An 18,144-nucleotide genomic window follows, 5' to 3' on the forward strand; every position below is an offset into this window, starting at 1 on the left:
TGATACTGCACAACAGGCCAGCCAATCTGCATCGGCAAGTACACTAGCCACCGCCACCACACAGGAGGATGCTGCCGGCAGTTCTGCACCTCTGGCCACATTACCAGCCACTACAGATGTGTGGCACACCACCACCACCGACATCCCCACCATCTCCACACTGGCTGAGTCTAGACAGGTGCCACGGGAACCTATCATGGCCACCCAACACAACACCGAAGGCAGCAGCACTGCAGAGGGCGCGGCCTGCAGTGATAACAGTGCCCCGCAAGAGCACTCGGAAATGGGGCCACAGGGGGAGATGCCCACATTGGAAGACCTGGGCTCCTTCCATGAGCTGGGGTTCAGCCCCACTTCACTGGGGAGTCCCATGAGGTCGCCCACCCCATCCATGGCCGAACTGAATGCCCGCATGCAGCGGATGGAGGACCAGCAGGCTACCCTCACCCAGCTGGTGGAGAGGCAGCTAGAGGAATGCAGGCTGCAGAGTTAGAGCTACAGCGCCTCAGTGCGTCGCCTGTCGAGGTCCATTGGACGCTTTGCGAGCACCATAGTGACCCTTGCACGCCATGTGCGGGAGGGCAACGACCACACCTCCAGGCTTGTAGAGGCCATGTTGGTTGGCCAACAGGCAAATCTGGCACGGATGCCCTCAATCCCAGATTCTGGCCCATCAAACACTACCACCCCATCCAGCTCCACTACTGCCAGTCCAAGGAGGCGCTCGAGTAGGCTAACGGGTCTCTCGGGCAAGGTTGCACAGGCACAGAAGCGCACACGGAAGTGATGGCATGTGTGTGGGGCAGTGCAGGACACATGTGGACTACAAGGGTGTGAGAGGGGTGGGCACGTTTGGGTGGTGGGGTAGGTAGTTTTGGGGGTTTGGACAATGGGCTCTGGGTGGGGGTGGGCACGTTTGGGTGGTGGGTGGCCCCGGGTGTACAGCTTCCCTAACCAATGCACCTTCTTCCCTGTTGTTATTACATCAATACATCACCATTTCAAATCAAGACATACATGTGTGGACATTGATCATTTATTTTGCAGTGCAACTATTAATTCATTGTCGTCACCATGTTTGTGCATTTCTGTGAATGTGCTGTGACTCAAAAGTAAATGCGAATCAGGGCATCCCGTGCTCTCTGGCCATCATGTGAACCCCCAGGGGGAGGCGGTGCCATCCCATCTCCATCCCCATCCCCATCCCCATCTTCCTCATCTGCGTCTGGTGGCATTGGGATGTTCCTGCGCAGGCATATATTGTGCAGCATGGCACATGCGAGCGTGATTTTGCCCGTCTTCACTGGGCTGTACAGCAGTGATCCGCCAGATCTGCTCAGACAGCGGAAACAGGCCTTCAGCAGTCCAAATGTCCTCTCAATCATTCCACGTGTGCGGATATGTGCCCTATTGTATGCCTCTTCATGCCTGTTCCTTGGTCTCCGTACAGGTGTCATCATCCATGGCGTGAGTGCATATCCCGCATCACCTACATGGGATGTAGATGGGGGAACATGTCAGTGTTTGTGGCATCATGTCCTCATCTGCTGCTGTGCATTCGTGTATCATCATTCATTCATGCATATGTACCATGCAGTGTATGGAGGTATGTCTTGGGCATCACGAGGTATGTCGCTGACTGCATATGGGCCTACACATTAACTTGCATGTTTACTGTGCCCTGCGGGTGACATTTGATTGTGTGCATGTCATGGTGCAGTGCTGTCCACACATGGCAGAGTGACTCCACTGTACGGAAGTAGTCAATACACGTCGTCTCATTTACACGCCTCTAATGCTTTTTGGGGCAGTGTTTCAATTGAGGGTGGGTGTCTGCAGTGGCACAGGGTTCATGGGACAGTGACGGGATTGGCTGTGGCAGCGTGTGCACGGGCACATTGTGGTGCCCTGTCATGTCTTCCTTTATGATGTTTGGCATCCGCTGTGTATTTGGTAGATGGAAGGGGGGTGATGCATGTGCGGTCACAGCGGCACACTCACAATGCTCATTGGCCTGGACACACACACACCACTCCGACAGGGTTGTAGCATCGTCAGCTGTACTCACCCAATAGCCATGTGCTTTGTCCGGCATAGCGTTCCATGTACCGTGACAACGTGGAATTCCGCAGTACCATTGAGTCATGTGATGAGCCTGGGAAACGTGCGCAGCAGTGTGTAATCAGTTGCATGGCATCACACAAACCATCTGGACATTCAAAGAGTGATACTGTTTCCTATTGCGGAACACCGCCTCAATTGCATGTGGTACTGTCAGCTCGACGTGGGTGCAGTCAACTGCGCCTATGCAATTTGGCATGCCTGCTATGGCATGGAAGGCCAACTTGGTGGCAATGACCTCGGGGAGGGTGCGGGGTAGGGCTATGTGTTCCGACACATGGCGCAACAGGGCATCCAGTACCTGTACCAGGATTTTTGAGAAACACGGTTGTGATATGCCGTGCAGCTCACCAACCGTGTGTTGATAGGTGCCAGTGCCAAGGAAATGCAGAACTGAGACAACCTTCAAGAGGGGGGGGATGGCGGTGGGGGTGTCAATTAGGCTGCTGATGTTGTCCTCAATCATGGCGGTGATGTGCAGGATTGTTGCACGGTCCAGCCGGTATAGGGTGTGGATCTGTCCTGGGGTGAGGTTCCAGGGTGAGGCATCCGCTGTGTATTTGGTAGATGGAAGGGGGGTGATGCATGTGCGGTCACAGCGGCACACTCACAATGCTCATTGGCCTGGACACACACACACCACTCCGACAGGGTTGTAGCATCGTCAGCTGATGCGTGGTATTGGTGGCTGGCGGCGGGGTCGGGCTGGCTGGGCAATGGGGTTTGCCATAGCTGCAGGGTTGGCTGGTTGCCGCCTGCGCCTCCTCCGCCTACGCCTCCTCCTCTGCGCCATTACTGCCACCATGTGCAGTGCTGCCTGTTGGTTGAGTAGGCCCAGTCCCAGTGCTACTAGACCTGCTGCCTGCATGGTTCTGTGTTGTGTTGGGCTGGGTGTGGCCCTTTTGTAGGCTCCCAGTGGCCTGCTAGGTCCAGCTGGGCTGATTTGGTGCACCTGTGCCCTGATTCAGTTCAGCAGGCAGTGTATAACGCCATGTTCGCGGTGACGGCGGTTCCGCCACCGTGATCACGGTATTTCCGCCATTTTTTTGCCGGTATTTCCGTGTCCGCGCTAGTTGTGATGCTCACGGTGTTTCGTGTTGACGGTAACGGAGGGGTTTCTGTGCAGACGGACTTAACGGGAACCCTATTTCCGCGGTGGCGGTTTAGGGTGGTGCTATTACCGGGGTCGCGGTCATGATTGCGCGGACATGGAAACGGTGCCGGTATGGTTTTACCGGCAGTGTTAATTCCGGACCGGAGTACTTGTAATGAGGCCCCATATCTCTTAGACCTTTTACAATGTTCAACACCACCAGAGGATATCTCTCTCTTCCCCTGATCTTCCCCTACCTTTCTCCACAGTATACAACAAGTTCACATCCCACCTGGTTCTTTATTCTGCCAAGTAATGTGACTGTAGGGATGATCCCAGAGGTAGTTTGTTATTCTTGGCTCTTCTCGTTTCTACCCAGTTCACTATCTTGCCAGGTATTCCCTTCATTGAGTCTCAGACCCTCTTGCTGTTAGTTTCTTTTTCTCTCTTGTAGCCTAGGCAGCCTTGGTTTCCCAATCCCCAGGGATTGCCACAAAGAATATTACTATGGATGTCACTTCTTACTGGGTGCGGGTCCCAGACACGTGTCTTGTTGTGGTAAGATTCCTCAGGGTTCCTAGCAAGCCTCTTGGTTTCCCAACCCTTCTCTTGTCTTCACCGGTCTTGGTTCGCGGCTTCTGGGTCTCTCCGTCTGCTCCGGCACCTCATTCTCTCCCTTGCTCTGCATGAGCCAGCAGCAGCTTCAGGCTTTTGGGTGGCGTCCTCCGCATGGATGACACACTCCAGCTCCTTTGTCCTGCTGGTTGCCCAAGCTCTGGCTTCCTTCTTCTACTCGACTGCAGTAGATCTGTCAGGGATGCCTCTGCCATCAGGCAAGTGGCCTGTTTGTTGCACTTTTGGCGTCCCAGTCCCTCCAGCAGCTCACAAAGCTTCAGGTTCTTTGAGGGAGGATCTCTCTCTCAGTTCGGATTTCCCTCTTCTCTTTCAGGTATATTCTGACCAGTAGAAAGTCTGTGTAGACTAGACCGCTCACATTGGTTTCCGAAGGTGATCTTCATTCTTCCTCGTCATAGTACTAAGTTGAGAACTTCCATTGGGTCAGTTGGTCTCTCCCTCATCTCAGTACATGGGGGATACAAGTCCCATTTGGAGTCTTCACTCTTCCTCGTCCCAGTACTTTCTATATTACTGATATGGCAATGTTACATGGGTACACCAGGGAAGGTGTTACAGTTAGAGTGGTAGGAAGGTGTGTTAGGATTAGGTGGGCTATGGGGATGCCATGTTCTCCCCAGGTCATTACTAATCCCACAGGGGGCTTCCCTCAACTTGAGATCCACCTGCTCAGTACCACCCCCATGGGAACTATCGGGTAACTGCCTCACCTCCATGGCCTCATGGGAACATGCTCCCCCTTGGGGAGAGGTGATGACATCCGGGTATTTGTCACATGATATCATTTTGAAAAGTGATTGCTATTGGGGCTATGTAAGTGTAGTATGATGTTTACATTTCTATACAAAGTGTACACTTTTGCATGTTAGATACATTAGTATCCATTCTCTGGCCTGATGTTCTAAGATGGCCGGCCTTTTTGCACTACCATGAATGCGTGATCTTGTTTGAATTGACATTGAAGAAGGACTGCTCTTAGATGAAATGTTGTATGCAGCCTTATTTGATGCCCGCTGTTCACAATGGCTGGATGCACCTGTGAGCAAGCCCTCAACAGAGGGTGAAACATTTTGGGCACTGGTGTTGCCATGACACAATAAAATAATATATTTTGTGTACTGAATTACTGCTTATTTTTGGACTCTGTTTGCGTGTACTTCAAAGCAGCATTTGGCTACCATTGGTAATTATGTTAAAATGTTTAATTGGTGTGCTGGACAACAATACCTTCCACAGACACCCGATACACAGCATCAGTTCTTGAGGTGAGGATAATACACAAACATAATAGTTGCAGCCCCAGCCACCTCCCTAGTTCAGGTCTTTTGCCTTTGTTCGGTATTAATTCCTTGTTTACATGGAAGGTTTCAACCTTTTGCCAGACTCACTCTTCATCCATTTTTTCTCATTTTATTTATGTTCTTTTTTTCTGTCATGTTTTTGTAGAATCCTTTCCCTAGGCTGCACCTACTTTATTTTTGTATTATCCACTGTATCAATCCTTTTACGCTTACACTGAAAGGACACTGCATTCCTTTCCACTGCTCAATGATCACCTCGTTTTTCCCACACAGCCTTACGTGACTCTCCCCATTTTAACATGTGGTTTTGCAACAGGAGACATGGGCCTATGCTCTTATCTGATCGTCACCCCCCCACCCCACTCACGAAAGGAGGCATCTGTACCATTCCACGTGCAGTTTCATGTTGCTCTTTCATTTCCCTGCAGCTCAACACTGAGGTAAGAGATTATCTGCTCTTTGTCCTCTGCAGTCTCCCTATTTCTTCGCAATGGGTGCACGCAGTGCATGAACACAGGCCTGTGGCTGTACTGTGGAGATGGGCGGCGCCTCTACGTTGGCCCACAGAGATCTTCATCCGGATGAAGTACAAATTCTGCCCTAGATTTAAGTATGTATTGTGACAAGGCCCTGTGTACAGGCCCTGAGAGGGGAGGGAGGGAGCGGGATCCCACCACAAACAACCTGCGGTGGCCACGCGAGTGTGTGCCAGCCCCATCTCCTCCCCACTTTACCTGTGATGATGGTGGCATCCCCGCTGCAGGAGAACACATATCGGCCGAAGCCGTAATGAGGAGCAGTAGGAGGAAGTTGCAACGCAGCAGAAGTCTGCACTTTTCCGCAGGATGCGGCAAGTGGCATAACACCAGACGCAAGAGAAAGGGATGTCATGGAGATTCTACGAGTCTACACGGAATCCATAAATGGAGGCCTTCCTAATGAAACTCCCACCAACCAACCAGGGAAATTAACATTAAAAGGCCTTAATAAACGGGGTCTCTGGTCCCTCAGAAAGTCTTTTACTTTAGAGGGGGTCTGCGGAGTGTTTGCATGTGGGAGTAAGGAGTGTATGCAATAGCAATAGAGTAGAAGGTAGTAGTAGTTGGGGGTGGTGGTAGTAGCAGGAAGTGGTAGTTGGTAGTAGTGGACGGTAGTGAGCGTTAGTGACAGTACTGGAAGTGCAAGTAGCGGGAGAGAGAGTTAGTGAGAGTAGTGGTGGTAGTAGGCGCAGTAGGAACAGCAGAGAGGCAGTGGTGGTAAGAGTAGAGTGGGAGTAGGAGATGGAATAGTAGTGAGGAGGAAGCAAGGGGATAGTAGCAGAGGTAGTGGTAGAAGAGTGGTGGCTGGAGCAAGAGGAGTAAGGAGAGTGGTAGCGGAGGGACAGTAGTACAGCGGGTGAGCAGCATCCTAGGATCAAGCAGTTCGGCTGGACTTCCCCTTTTGGGGTGGGACCAAGCCTGATTTGCATATGGTGTTTCCCCTTCTGTAATGGCTTGGCAGATGAAGAACAATGGTCTGGAGCATTGGCCAGAGCAATGCCAGAGGTTAAGATTAATTCTAAACCTTCCAGCCATCACTGATTTTGTTTTACTGTAGTCACCCTATGTGGGACGGGTATGCCCAGACCTGAGTCCGACGCTTGCTGGGACAAGAGAACTGCCATCACCTCTTTTGTTTTGCTATAGTCACCCAGTGGGGACGGGTACCCTCGTTTTCACCTCGGGGTGACTATAGCAAAACATAAGAGGTGATGGCTGGTCACAGACATGGGACCCACATCTGGGCATACTGTGTCATCCCGTGTCGGACGGGTATGCCTAGACGTGGGTCCCATGCCTGAGACCAGCCATCGCCTGTTTTGTTTTGCTTTAGTCACCCCAAGTGGGACGGGTATGTTTTGCTACAGTAATTCTGACATATCGCCACATTTATACAGCAGTACAATGGCATGCCACTCAAAGGTGCAAAGGTGAAACTAGAAGACAGTGCTTAAAAGGCTGCATTCTGCCGGAGATCGAATCCACAAAGGAAAGAATGCCTGCACAAGTGGTTTCATGCCACATGCAGAATGGTTCAGTCGACACAAGCCCGGTGAGTGACAGACACATCTCAAAGCTCACCCCAGACTCTCTTTTCTCTGCTACGGGCATACACCCCACTTCCCCGTCCCCCCCTTCAAGCCAAGCACATGGTGGGGGACTCCAGTGTGCTCAAACCCTAACCTACATTGCTTTTACCGGGATGGAAATCTTGGTGAAACCTCCAACCCAGAACCCAATCCTCCCACCCACTTACCCACCCTCAAGCAGGCATGCATTTAAACTCACCACCCAATCAGCTGCCATTGCTGTTCCCTGTTTTGTTTACTTTTCTGCCATTGCGGCCTCTTCTAGGCCTTTCCCACCCCTGGCAAATGCAGCCCCAGGATAGGTGGTCCTCCGCACCGGAAGTATAACCCTACATTTCTGCAGCTGATACGGAGGTGCTACATTCATTAACAGCAAACATATTGATCTGCTGTGTTTGAGACCACATGGGTTACTGTTGATGTGATTAGTTTGAGGTCCTTACCTGTCCACTTATGCAGAGCATTATGTCTACAGTGATAGAGGGGCCCAGCGTTACGAATCAGTGCAGGTGGCGCGAGGAGCACGTGACAGAGGGGCAATGGGCGGAACCTCCTGAACCTTCAGTAGACTTTCCTTCAGAAGGCATCTGTGTTATTATTTATATAGCGGCTCGTTGCTGCCCCGCTAAAGTGGCGCTATATGAAGCCCAACACATACTTTGAATACATGCAAAGGTTGAAAGGCGGTGGTACTCACATCTCGGCTGTCCATCTTGTCTATCAGCGATGGTTGGGGGCTTCCTGTCAGGTCGATTATCTTGTTCAATTCATCGAAATCTGTACACGAAGTTAAAAGGAAAGCAAGCACTTTTGCTGGAGACCCCCCCTGGGGTCAAAGTAGACACGTGCAAACATTACCTATCAGCTGTTAGTGCATACCTAAATAGAGAGCATCAGTCTTTCTCTCTTTCTGATGAAGCCATTGGAAGGCACTTCGAGGGCATCCTACGCATACATTCACCTATTCGTGAACCTCCACCTCAGTGGGATCTCAATGTGGTCTTGTCAGCCCTAATGCGAAAACCATTCGAGCCTATGGCCTCATGTGAATTAGAATTTCAAACTTTCTTAGTAGCCATTACTTCGGCTAAAAGGATTGTAGAGCTCCAAGCTCTCTCCTCAAAGGAAGCTTATTTAGTGATCCATAAGGATAAAGTAGTCCTCTATACGGTCACCTCCTTTCTACCTAAGGTGGTTTCTGAATTTCATTTAAATCAGGAACTATGTCTTCCCGTCTTTCTTCCTAGACCGCATGCTTCTGCAGCCGAAGGTCATTACATAACCTAGATGTTGTTAGAGCTTTAACATTTTATCTAGAAAGGAGCAAACTGTTTAGAAAAGCAGACCAGCTCTTCATTACTTACGGGGGTGCTTCTCCTAGCAATCAGGCAGCTAAGGCTTCCATCACCAGGTGGGTTGTCTCCTGTATCTCCAAGTCTTATGATATGAAAGGACTTGCTTTCACGTGCGCCTCAAGTAAAGGAGGCGACAATGCTGGGTGTATGAAGGCTCTTCTGGAACATCGAAGGGATGGATAGGAAGGGCACCCAGTGATAAAGTCCCCGGAGAAATGGTCAACAGGGGGTGATATTTACCCCCAAATTAGCACTGTTAGGAAAATCAAGCACTTTCCCTAAAATATTCTAGGACTGTGGGACACTATTGTACATAAATCCAGTCCAAGAATATGTTGGTGGAAGGCTTTGTGGGGTGCAGGGATAAATAAATCACCTCCCTGGCAATTGAAAGCGTTGAATCTCTCAGAGGCAATGGCAGTCATTGAGTGGGCACCCTCTAGTTTTTGCGTCTTACTTTTCGCTGGCTTTCTTGCACAGCAGCATCTGAAGGGGACGACGGAGAAAACCCAAAAAATATAGGAGGCATCCCGATAACTCGGGCAGGGTCCTCCTCTCCTCCCTCCCCGTGGGTAAGGGTTGGGAACAATGAGAAGCGTGCCAAGTGCTGGAAAGCCCGCGAAGGGGGAACAAAGAAAAGGGGCGAGCTATGCCCCATATAAGCGGTGAGCAGCCAGTGGCAAGAAGTTCCAGTCACTCCGGCAGAAGGACGTAGCCCGCCGCAACGGAAGGTGGTTTTTCGTTTTCCACCCATCCAACAGAAAGGACATCTACGGCAAGGCCTGGCCGTTGATGTCGCAGGACGGCAAGGCAGTGTTTTGGCGACCAGTGACAACATGTCTCATTCTGCACCTTAATGGTTGGGGAAAGTAAGGGGCCAAGAGGAATTAACAAGAATAATGTATGTTGGTATAATAATGGACAAATGGCTGGGTTATACAGCAACACATAGAGGGCGCCGCAACCAGTGTACAGACAAAGGGAGGGGGGAGGCATGAAAACAGTCCAGGTGGGGTACTGGAGGGAGGGGTAACAACCAACCCTTGAACGCATCACCAACAGCGAGTAGCATCGATTTCATTATTTTAATGTGGCTTTCAGCTATTAATACAGAAGTATATGCCACTCCTCCAGCAAATTACTTCAAAAAATGTAAATTAAAAGGAGATTATAATTATAATTTTTCTTTTATAACGCGCATGATACCAGTCAGTGGTTTCTAAGCACAGGATCGGGATTCGAACCTGTGTTGCACTGCTGTTTCCAACGCCAGCGCATTGCAGCTGAGCTATCCTTCCTCACCAGATGCATTAGGCCTGGTTTGTTCCAAGCAAAGGGGAGCACACACCTTTGAAACATACAAAAAAACATTCTTTCTGATGTCTAGAAGGACAAACTCACACGGTAAGTGCCCAATTCTGACATGGGTGCACGACTGCGCATCGCAATTTCAAATACTGCCAGGGATGACTCAGCCCCCACCCTATCAAGATCGATCAATTGAAAACCTTTAAATTGGGCTACAATAACTTTGATTATTAAATAGCGCAGAAGTGGAAGTCATCTGGCCTAACGTGCTACTGACAAGTCTTGATAAAGATTCTCTCCGCAACTCTTAGTCCTCAGTTTGACCCCCCAAGTACTGCCCCAGTGTCTGAGGACCTGCTTCAGACATGTAATCTCAATTGCAGAAAGAATGTGGAAGGGATAGGGACACATATCAATAGATTCTTCTCTTGAATCTCGCTAAAAGGAAATGGACTTCCAATTGGCACCACAGTGGCGCAGATCAAACCTTCACATGGAGAAGAAGGCCTGTTTGGACCACAGAAAGCGAGAGTGTCGCCAGGAGAGCAAAGGGGACATTTTACTCCCGCTGTCTGACTGGGGGCAATACTTATATGCGAAGTGATACATCAAGAAGTCCTCAAACATACTGAAGTCCCCCCGACAACATTGCAAAGAGATTCTCGCCATGTTCAAATCCCTAATGACAGAAATCTGACAGGCCGCTGCAAACAATCCTGCCCCCGCACCGCACCGTATACCCAGTTAAACCTGTGTCTTTTCTAGCATCGAGCCTCTAGAGACGGAGGAGTTCGCAAAATGAGACAACAAATGAAAAGCTGAAATGTGCCAAGAGATTGTTGCCAAGTGCCCAAATCCTGATGTTCGTATCCGATATCCCCAATATCATAAACGGAGCGATTACCAATGGATATATTCCAACACGCTCCAGTCCCAAGAATCGACCCAAATACAGACCAATATGCAGCCCCCCCCTTCTCATCAAAGAACTGGAGAGAAAGGCCATCAGACCCCTCTAGGTATACTTGACACAATACAACCTGCTTCCTGATCCTCCGTTGTGCTTCAGACCCTTAGAAGTTAGTGAAACCACAATAACAAACAAGGTGCTTCCAGCGGTCCTGGTGCTCCCAGCGGTTTTGGCATCCTATGACACCATGGACCATGGTATCCTGGACAAAAGACTCAAGGCATCGAAGTGGAATTTCTGGAAATACTTTGGCGTGGGTCATGTTGTCATTCCATAAAGGGAACCAGAAGATCATGATGTGGGTCTACAGAATCCCAGAATCATAGGGTCCCCTCTGTACTACACAAGGGATCCCCATTTGCCACCCTCCACTATTCTTCAATGTCTAGACGCGCACTACGCCCAACTAGAGAAACACGATTAACTGTAGTACCTGTGATATGCAGAGGACATTCAAACTTACCTTTATCGGGATGCAGAAGGAAAGGGCCAATCAGTTTTCCTAGATGCCTTCACCACATCTATCACTGGATGAGGGAAAGAGTCCTGTTCCTCAACGATGCAAGAAGCCAGATGTTGTTGTTAGGGGACTCAATGAGATGGCGATCAGCCTAGGGCACCAGAGACTCCCCAGACCTAAAAAACAGAAGGCTCGAAATCTGGGGCTGTTCTCTTTAACTGCACAATTTGCTCCCCAAATCAATGCAGTCATTAAGACCACATCTGAGCTCTCCATGCTGTACAAAATGTTACCTTCCCTGAAACCCAGTCATCCTTAGTGCTCGATTGACTAGATTACTGCAATGTGGTCTGACAAACTTTATAGGTTGTAAGTCTGGGCAGCATACTGGCCCTCAACTTGACAAAATGAGACCACCTCAAGCCTCGGCTAAAATCCGTACACTGGCAGCAACGGGTCACACGGATCAGGTTTAAAGCTTTGTGCCCCAAGCATAAAATCTATCCTGAATAGAGGTGCTGTACACTTGAAGGAATTAGCCCCAAAAATGCTCCAACCTGAACCCCTTTATATGAGCAAATCCCAGGTCATTCGTCAAAAGAGGCTCCAATGCACAGTGGCAGGGCTTAGCAGTCCAGGATCCTAAGCCATGCAGCACCCTGAAGCCAAGCCTCCAAAACCAAGCAAACTCTCTTGGCTCCAGGAACATGCGAAGTACAGACACTCGGCTGGACACTAAGCTGCAAACTACATACATTGAAGGACTATCGCCTCCCCTTCCTTATGCGCCTCCGTTACTAACCACATGTCAACATATTTGAGTCTAAGCATATTGCATCCATGGGATCCATGTAAGACCCATCATTCTACGCCGCTCGTATAGATATTGACGCGGCAATCCTTCGTTGTTCATCGTTTCCCGCTGATGGAGCGCTCAACAATGGCTGCAGGGCGACGCTAGCAGTGGTGAGTAGCTCACACAAACAATTATTGAATTATGAGTTCAGAGTTTTGGACAAGAGCAGAAATTTGATAAAAATATTAAAAAAGCGTTCTAAATATGTTATGATACTCAAATACAGAGAAGATTATCAAAAGCTGCACCCGTTTAGTCATGCTAAAGGTCACATTCTTCCCTTACACACGTAATCCACCTGCACATTCCTAGGAAATAGTCTTAGCAATAAAGGACAGTTTTTTGACTGTCGGAAGCGGCTGCGGGATGTGTGTACAGGACGTGTCTGTCCGAAGAGCAGCGTCGGCTTGACGGTCACGGGGACGTAGGGTCCTTTACTCTAACCTAACCTGTGCAGCGCGGCCGCGGAAGGAGCTGCATTTGCTGAACGCTTCAGGAGGAGCGCTGAAAGGGCCATGTGACGAGTGGGGGAGCCGTGAAGAAGTACAGACCCGTGAGCTTGGCTCTGGGCGGTTGGGGTGGACCCCTGAGGTGCGGAGGCCCATTCCATATCGTGGGGTCCCTACTGCCAGGTACCTGAGGTGCCTACCTCGGCGCCGTTTGCCGCCTGCCTGTCGCCTGCCTGCCCCGGTGCTGCCTGCATATATACATACATTGCGACTGGGGAGGAAGTTGCAGACTGCGAGCAGGTCACGGAGGGCGGCAATAAGGCGGCAAATAGGAGCCCAGAGAGGTGAGCGGGGAGCTACAACGAGGGGCTGGAGGGTGAGCGTACCACTGGACCTCTGTGGGGGGGACTTGGAATCCAACCCGTGCGGTGACCCATATCTCAGCCTGGGGTGTTTACCGCTAGCTACCTATTGATTCCACCACGGTCGCTCCTGCAATCTATGCACAATACACAGATGTATTGAGTGAATACGTGGCTCCTATAACAGGGGAACTCAACATACTTACCCGGAGACTGTGGGCTTTTAGCTCTTGAGCCGGATTTGGCAGCCCCCTAGACTGCTGGATAAGGGGAAAGTACAGATTAAGGAGGTAATCTGTCTCTACTTGTCAGTGTAATTTCGGGGGGAATTATTCCTCTTATTAATCTGCAGTCCCCTTGTATAAACACTAGTGGAGACTAATTGACATCCCTGGGACTCTGAAAATCTAGTGATCCGCTACATAGCTATGCAGCGGGGCAAAAGAGCCCCCTATTCGATTTACAATTTACGTAAATCTAAGTGCCCCCCTACTAAGGAAATTAAAGAATGCCTGAAAAAAGGGGATAAGATCAAGAAGAATGTCAAACTCACTTTAGCAGTGATGCAAGGGGCCATCACTGAGTATTTTTCGAAGAATCCTTCCCCTCCCATCAATTCAACAGCAATTGAGGAAATGGTAACATCAAATCCTAGGGGTAATAACTCTTTAAACACCTCTAACTTCGATGACATTGACAACAATTCCCTTTTGGAATTATGCTTATCTATACAGAGAGGAATGCGGGCTCCAACTCCATCAAGACCTTCAAGTAATATAATGACCCCCAAAGACATCAGCATGACCGAGGTCATAGGGGAGTCAGACACGGTGGGAAGGAGTGAACGTCTGTCTGTCTCGCCTAATTTAGCAATGGCGTCGATGGAGGATGAACCTGACAACGAGATAGAAGACAGCATTGATGAGCACCCTAGCTCTTCTAAGATAATTGAGCTGCAATCTTCGGTGGCGGCTCTACAATTCGCCTTCAAGATACTCTTACAGATGTCTGGACGCATCTTGGCTAATACGAATGCCATTACCATAGCGCTAGATCATAAAGATCTACCACGAGAAGAGGCAGAGATTAACCTATCGGCGGCATTATGTATAGGTAACGAGACTAATGATCAAGAAGTGGCGATGGAGGAAAATGAAGATCCGGAGGTATTTGATAATAATATGATACCTGAGTTACTCCAAGAAGAAGGGGACGAACAGGAGCGGGAGTACAGTCCCCGGTCTCCCATCACTCGTAAACAACGCAGATTGGCTAAAAAGGCACAGAAGAACAAAGTAGCTGCATTGGAAGTTCAGCATCCTCCATCTAGCCCTAAACCAGCGATTGAGCCACGATCAAAAAAAGCTAGAAAAAGAATGGTAAGAGCCGCCCAAAGGGCCGCTAGGACTAAGGGCCCCTTGACAGATTGGCTGATATCTGAGGAAAAGCCAATTGTAGTGGACGACAATGAAGCTTCCGTGACATATGAAGATCCTGACCTTGAATCCAGTATACAAACACATGGGGAAGACGTCCCTGAGATGCAGGCGAAAGATCCCGATGAACTTAGCTTAATGGACCAGAAAAAAGTTGGGAACGAGAAATCTACCCAGCGTATATGCTTCATTAAGAACTTATACCCAAGTGGCAAAAACCCCTGGTTAGTACGCTCGGAGTTGCTAGCAAGATTGTATCATATACCTCAATTGCGCGTGTTAAAATCGGAGGATTTTTTGTTTATTGAACCACTGGGATGTCCGAATCCCAATGTATCAGCAATACACTGTGTTTTTCCAACCACGGCACAATTGATCAGGAAATATAAAGAAGAGTTGACAGTAGTGGACATTGAGATTGACGTGGACCCCCTGGAGAAGGATCCTTCACAGGAACCCGAGGTTTCTACACCAGTAACTGTGGTAGACACTGTGCCTAAAATAAGGGGAGGGGAAAACCCGGCTCTGAGGGAAATACAGCAAGTTCTGAAGTCCCTACTAGAAGCAATTCCGCAATTGATTAAGAACCATTGATGCCTATCATTACTCTCCTGGAATTGCAGAGGTTTCTCTCACTTGTTGAGGTCGGAAGGCTCTGCACATATGATAGCCCAATATAGCTGTATTTGCCTACAAGAGACGTGGTCTCTTGACCCGTTATTATTCGACGGCTTTGTGATACATCAAGCGCCCGCTAAACGGGGTGGTAAGGGGCGCCCCTTTGGAAGGCTTCTAATCGGGATTGTGAATTCAATTCCCTCTCGCAAATTACAGTGCAAAGCTGAGAAACAGCTATTGGCAGTTGAGTTTGAATTACATCGTGAGAAAGGCCTGGATAGGTACTTATTAATCAATCTATATAATCCACCAGGAGACTTGGTATGTGACTCTCTGCAGGAGGCGATACAGGATTTGTTGTCCAATTGGTGGCTAAAAGCAGGAAATGTTGCCGTGATGATCATGGGGGACTTCAATTGCCATATGTCTGATGAATCACTCATATCTTCAAATCCAGACCTCAACACAAGATGCGAAATGATCCATGGAAAGAGATATGCTGAGGGTCTGGGCTGGCTCAAATTGTTTGGAGCTTGGGACATGGCCATGATTAATGGCAGACCTTTGGGAGATCGACCGGGGAAACACACCTGGTCTAATGGAACTGCTGTTAGCACATTAGATTATATATTTATGTGCCCCGAGCTCCAGACAAGAGTAGTCGACATGGTTGTGAGGCAAAATGAATGGAGCGATCATGCGTCACTGCAGTGCTCATTCAATATCCCTTTATGCCCTCCATCGATTCTGAACACGGGTACCATCCAAACAAACGTGGCAGGCTCCAGAATTGTGTGGTCAGAGAAAAATATCAATTTGGCTACGTAGTCACTTAAAACCATTGCAACTCTGGGCTACCACGATTTTGATCATATGACTATAAATGAAATTGAGGATTGGATATCCAGATTCACTCGTAAACATGCTTTAGCCAAGAAGGGATATATGTTAAAAACAGGGGGAGCAACGCCCTATTCTAACAAAGAAATCAGGGATGCCAAGAGAGATTTAAGAGCGGCCATTCGGAGCGTTAAATGGGGGAATGCATATGGAACCGGGTACCGCGAGAAGTTAAGAAAAATTAAAAATCGGTATAGAACAGTGGTTAAAAATATCAAGGCCCGCGAGAAAAATACTAGGTACCAAAAATTAGTGCAAACTATCTGCACTAGAAATCCTCGTGGTATCTGGTCCCTCCTTAATGAAAATAGAGAGAAGGTTAAGGGCCCCCTTATCAACCCAATAAGTAAGAAGACGTGGGAAAAATTTCTATTGGACCGAAACAGAGGTGATATAGAAACCCCAAATAAAGAGGGTATAGAGGTGCCCTTTCCTCCGCCCATAGATGTTTCCCCTGAGGCAATATTGGAAAAAATAATTAGCCTCAAATCATCCAGAGCCCCTGGACCCAACGGTTTGGCGAATGTAGTGATTAAGAGCCATCCCTTGTTTTGGGCTGATTTATTCTCTTTGCTCTTTAATAAAATTCTAGAGCAAGGAATAATCCCCCGCACCTGGCAAACAGCTATCCTTATCCCTGTGTTCAAAAAAGGCAACCGTATGGAGCCTAATAACTATAGATTATTATCTATGCTAGATATTTCTGGTAAATTGTTTGCGGCACTGTTACTCAGTGAATTGCAACAATGGGTTGACAAGGCTAAAATACTTAGTAGATTCCAATGCGGTTTTAGACGAGAGTTTTCCACCTCCCATAATCTACTTGTCATGGAACTTCTTCGAACACGGGCACTCAGTAAGGGGCAGCCCCCGTTGTATGCTTTGTTTATTGACTTTCAGGCTGCATTCGATTCTATTCCGCGAATAAGGTTATGGGCCAAACTTGAGAAATTGGGATGTCCATCTAACCTATTATACTATCTAAAATTACTCCATTATAACACAACGGCATGCCTTAGATTGGACCAGGAAGGTAATTCAACACGTAATGTGATACAAGATAGTGGGGTTAAGCAGGGATGTGTTACAGCACCTTTAGTATACAATCTTTATGTTTACGACATCCCTGCAGCCCTGGCTGAAGTGAATAACTGTCCCCCGAAAGTGGGTGAGGTGCATTGTATGGTACTAGCGTATGCGGATGATCTTGTGATCTTTGATAATACCATAAGCGGTTTGAGGCGTTCTGCTACCGCTCTGTGGGATTATGCCAGAATAAATGGATTAAAGATCAATCTAGATAAAACGAAGGTACTAAGATTCACAAGTAAAAAAACATCCAGGGTGAATCTTATGGTACATGGAAGTGTCATCCCTTATGCCCCATCCTACCGCTATCTCGGAGTGGATATTGAGCCCTTAGGTGATTACTCATTGTGCAGACCGGGGCGCTCCATGAGAGCCATGCAAGTCACTTCGCTCATTGCCTCATTTACAAAAAAACAGGGTGGCTTTACCCTCTGGGGAACGCGTCAGCTCTATATCCAAGTAAAGGCACTAATGATTATATGTGGGCTTGACTCACTACATACAATGGACCTAGGATGGTTACAAGTATTGGAGGGTAAGTTTTGGAGACAGATCCTCGGGTTACACCCGGGGATACCGATGGCCTTGATTAGATTAGAACTGGGACTACCCTCCCTTAAAGCCATGGTCTTGAAGAAAAGAGCTGGTTTACATCTCAAGATGACTGATGATCCGATCAATCCACTCCTATCGGTGATCCATCAGGAGGTGACCAATAAATATACTACGTCACCCCTTTATAAAGATATGGTGACATTCCTAACTGACATTGGATGGACACATAGAAGGGTTAACACCTCCAAGGAAATCCTATATGCCCTAGGTAAAAAAGTGGACTTATGGGATTGGCTTGAGAATTATAATCATATGAGCAACCTCAAGTCGTACCAGTTTATTAAATATCGTTTGTTTAACTTTATGAAGCCGCAAACCTATTTATCCCTCTGTCCCTCTAGTAAACTTAGACGTTTTATTCTCTTATTTAGATTTGAGCAATTGCCCACCCTGTACAACAGAGGGGCTTGGGAAAAAATCCCGTCCGACAAACGTATATGTCGCTTG

The 18,144-nt window shown here is 48.4% G+C and overlaps 1 protein-coding gene across 3 annotated transcripts in view; it reads right to left on the minus strand.

Annotated features, from left to right (window-relative positions):
• Window positions 1-18,144, minus strand: part of LOC138566184 (mitogen-activated protein kinase 14A-like) — a 191,808-nt gene that overhangs the window by 22,791 nt on the left and 150,873 nt on the right. For all 3 annotated transcript variants that reach the window (XM_069643222.1, XM_069643221.1, XM_069643223.1), the window contains exon 9: window positions 7,977-8,056. In XM_069643222.1, the coding sequence (XP_069499323.1) occupies window positions 7,977-8,056 (80 nt within the window). The remainder of the gene's footprint in view (window positions 1-7,976; window positions 8,057-18,144) is intronic.

The sequence above is a fragment of the Ambystoma mexicanum genome, chromosome 2p (genome assembly GCF_040938575.1).
Source record: "Ambystoma mexicanum isolate Mex_15411 chromosome 2p, UKY_AmexF1_1, whole genome shotgun sequence".
Classification (NCBI taxonomy): domain Eukaryota; kingdom Metazoa; phylum Chordata; class Amphibia; order Caudata; family Ambystomatidae; genus Ambystoma; species Ambystoma mexicanum.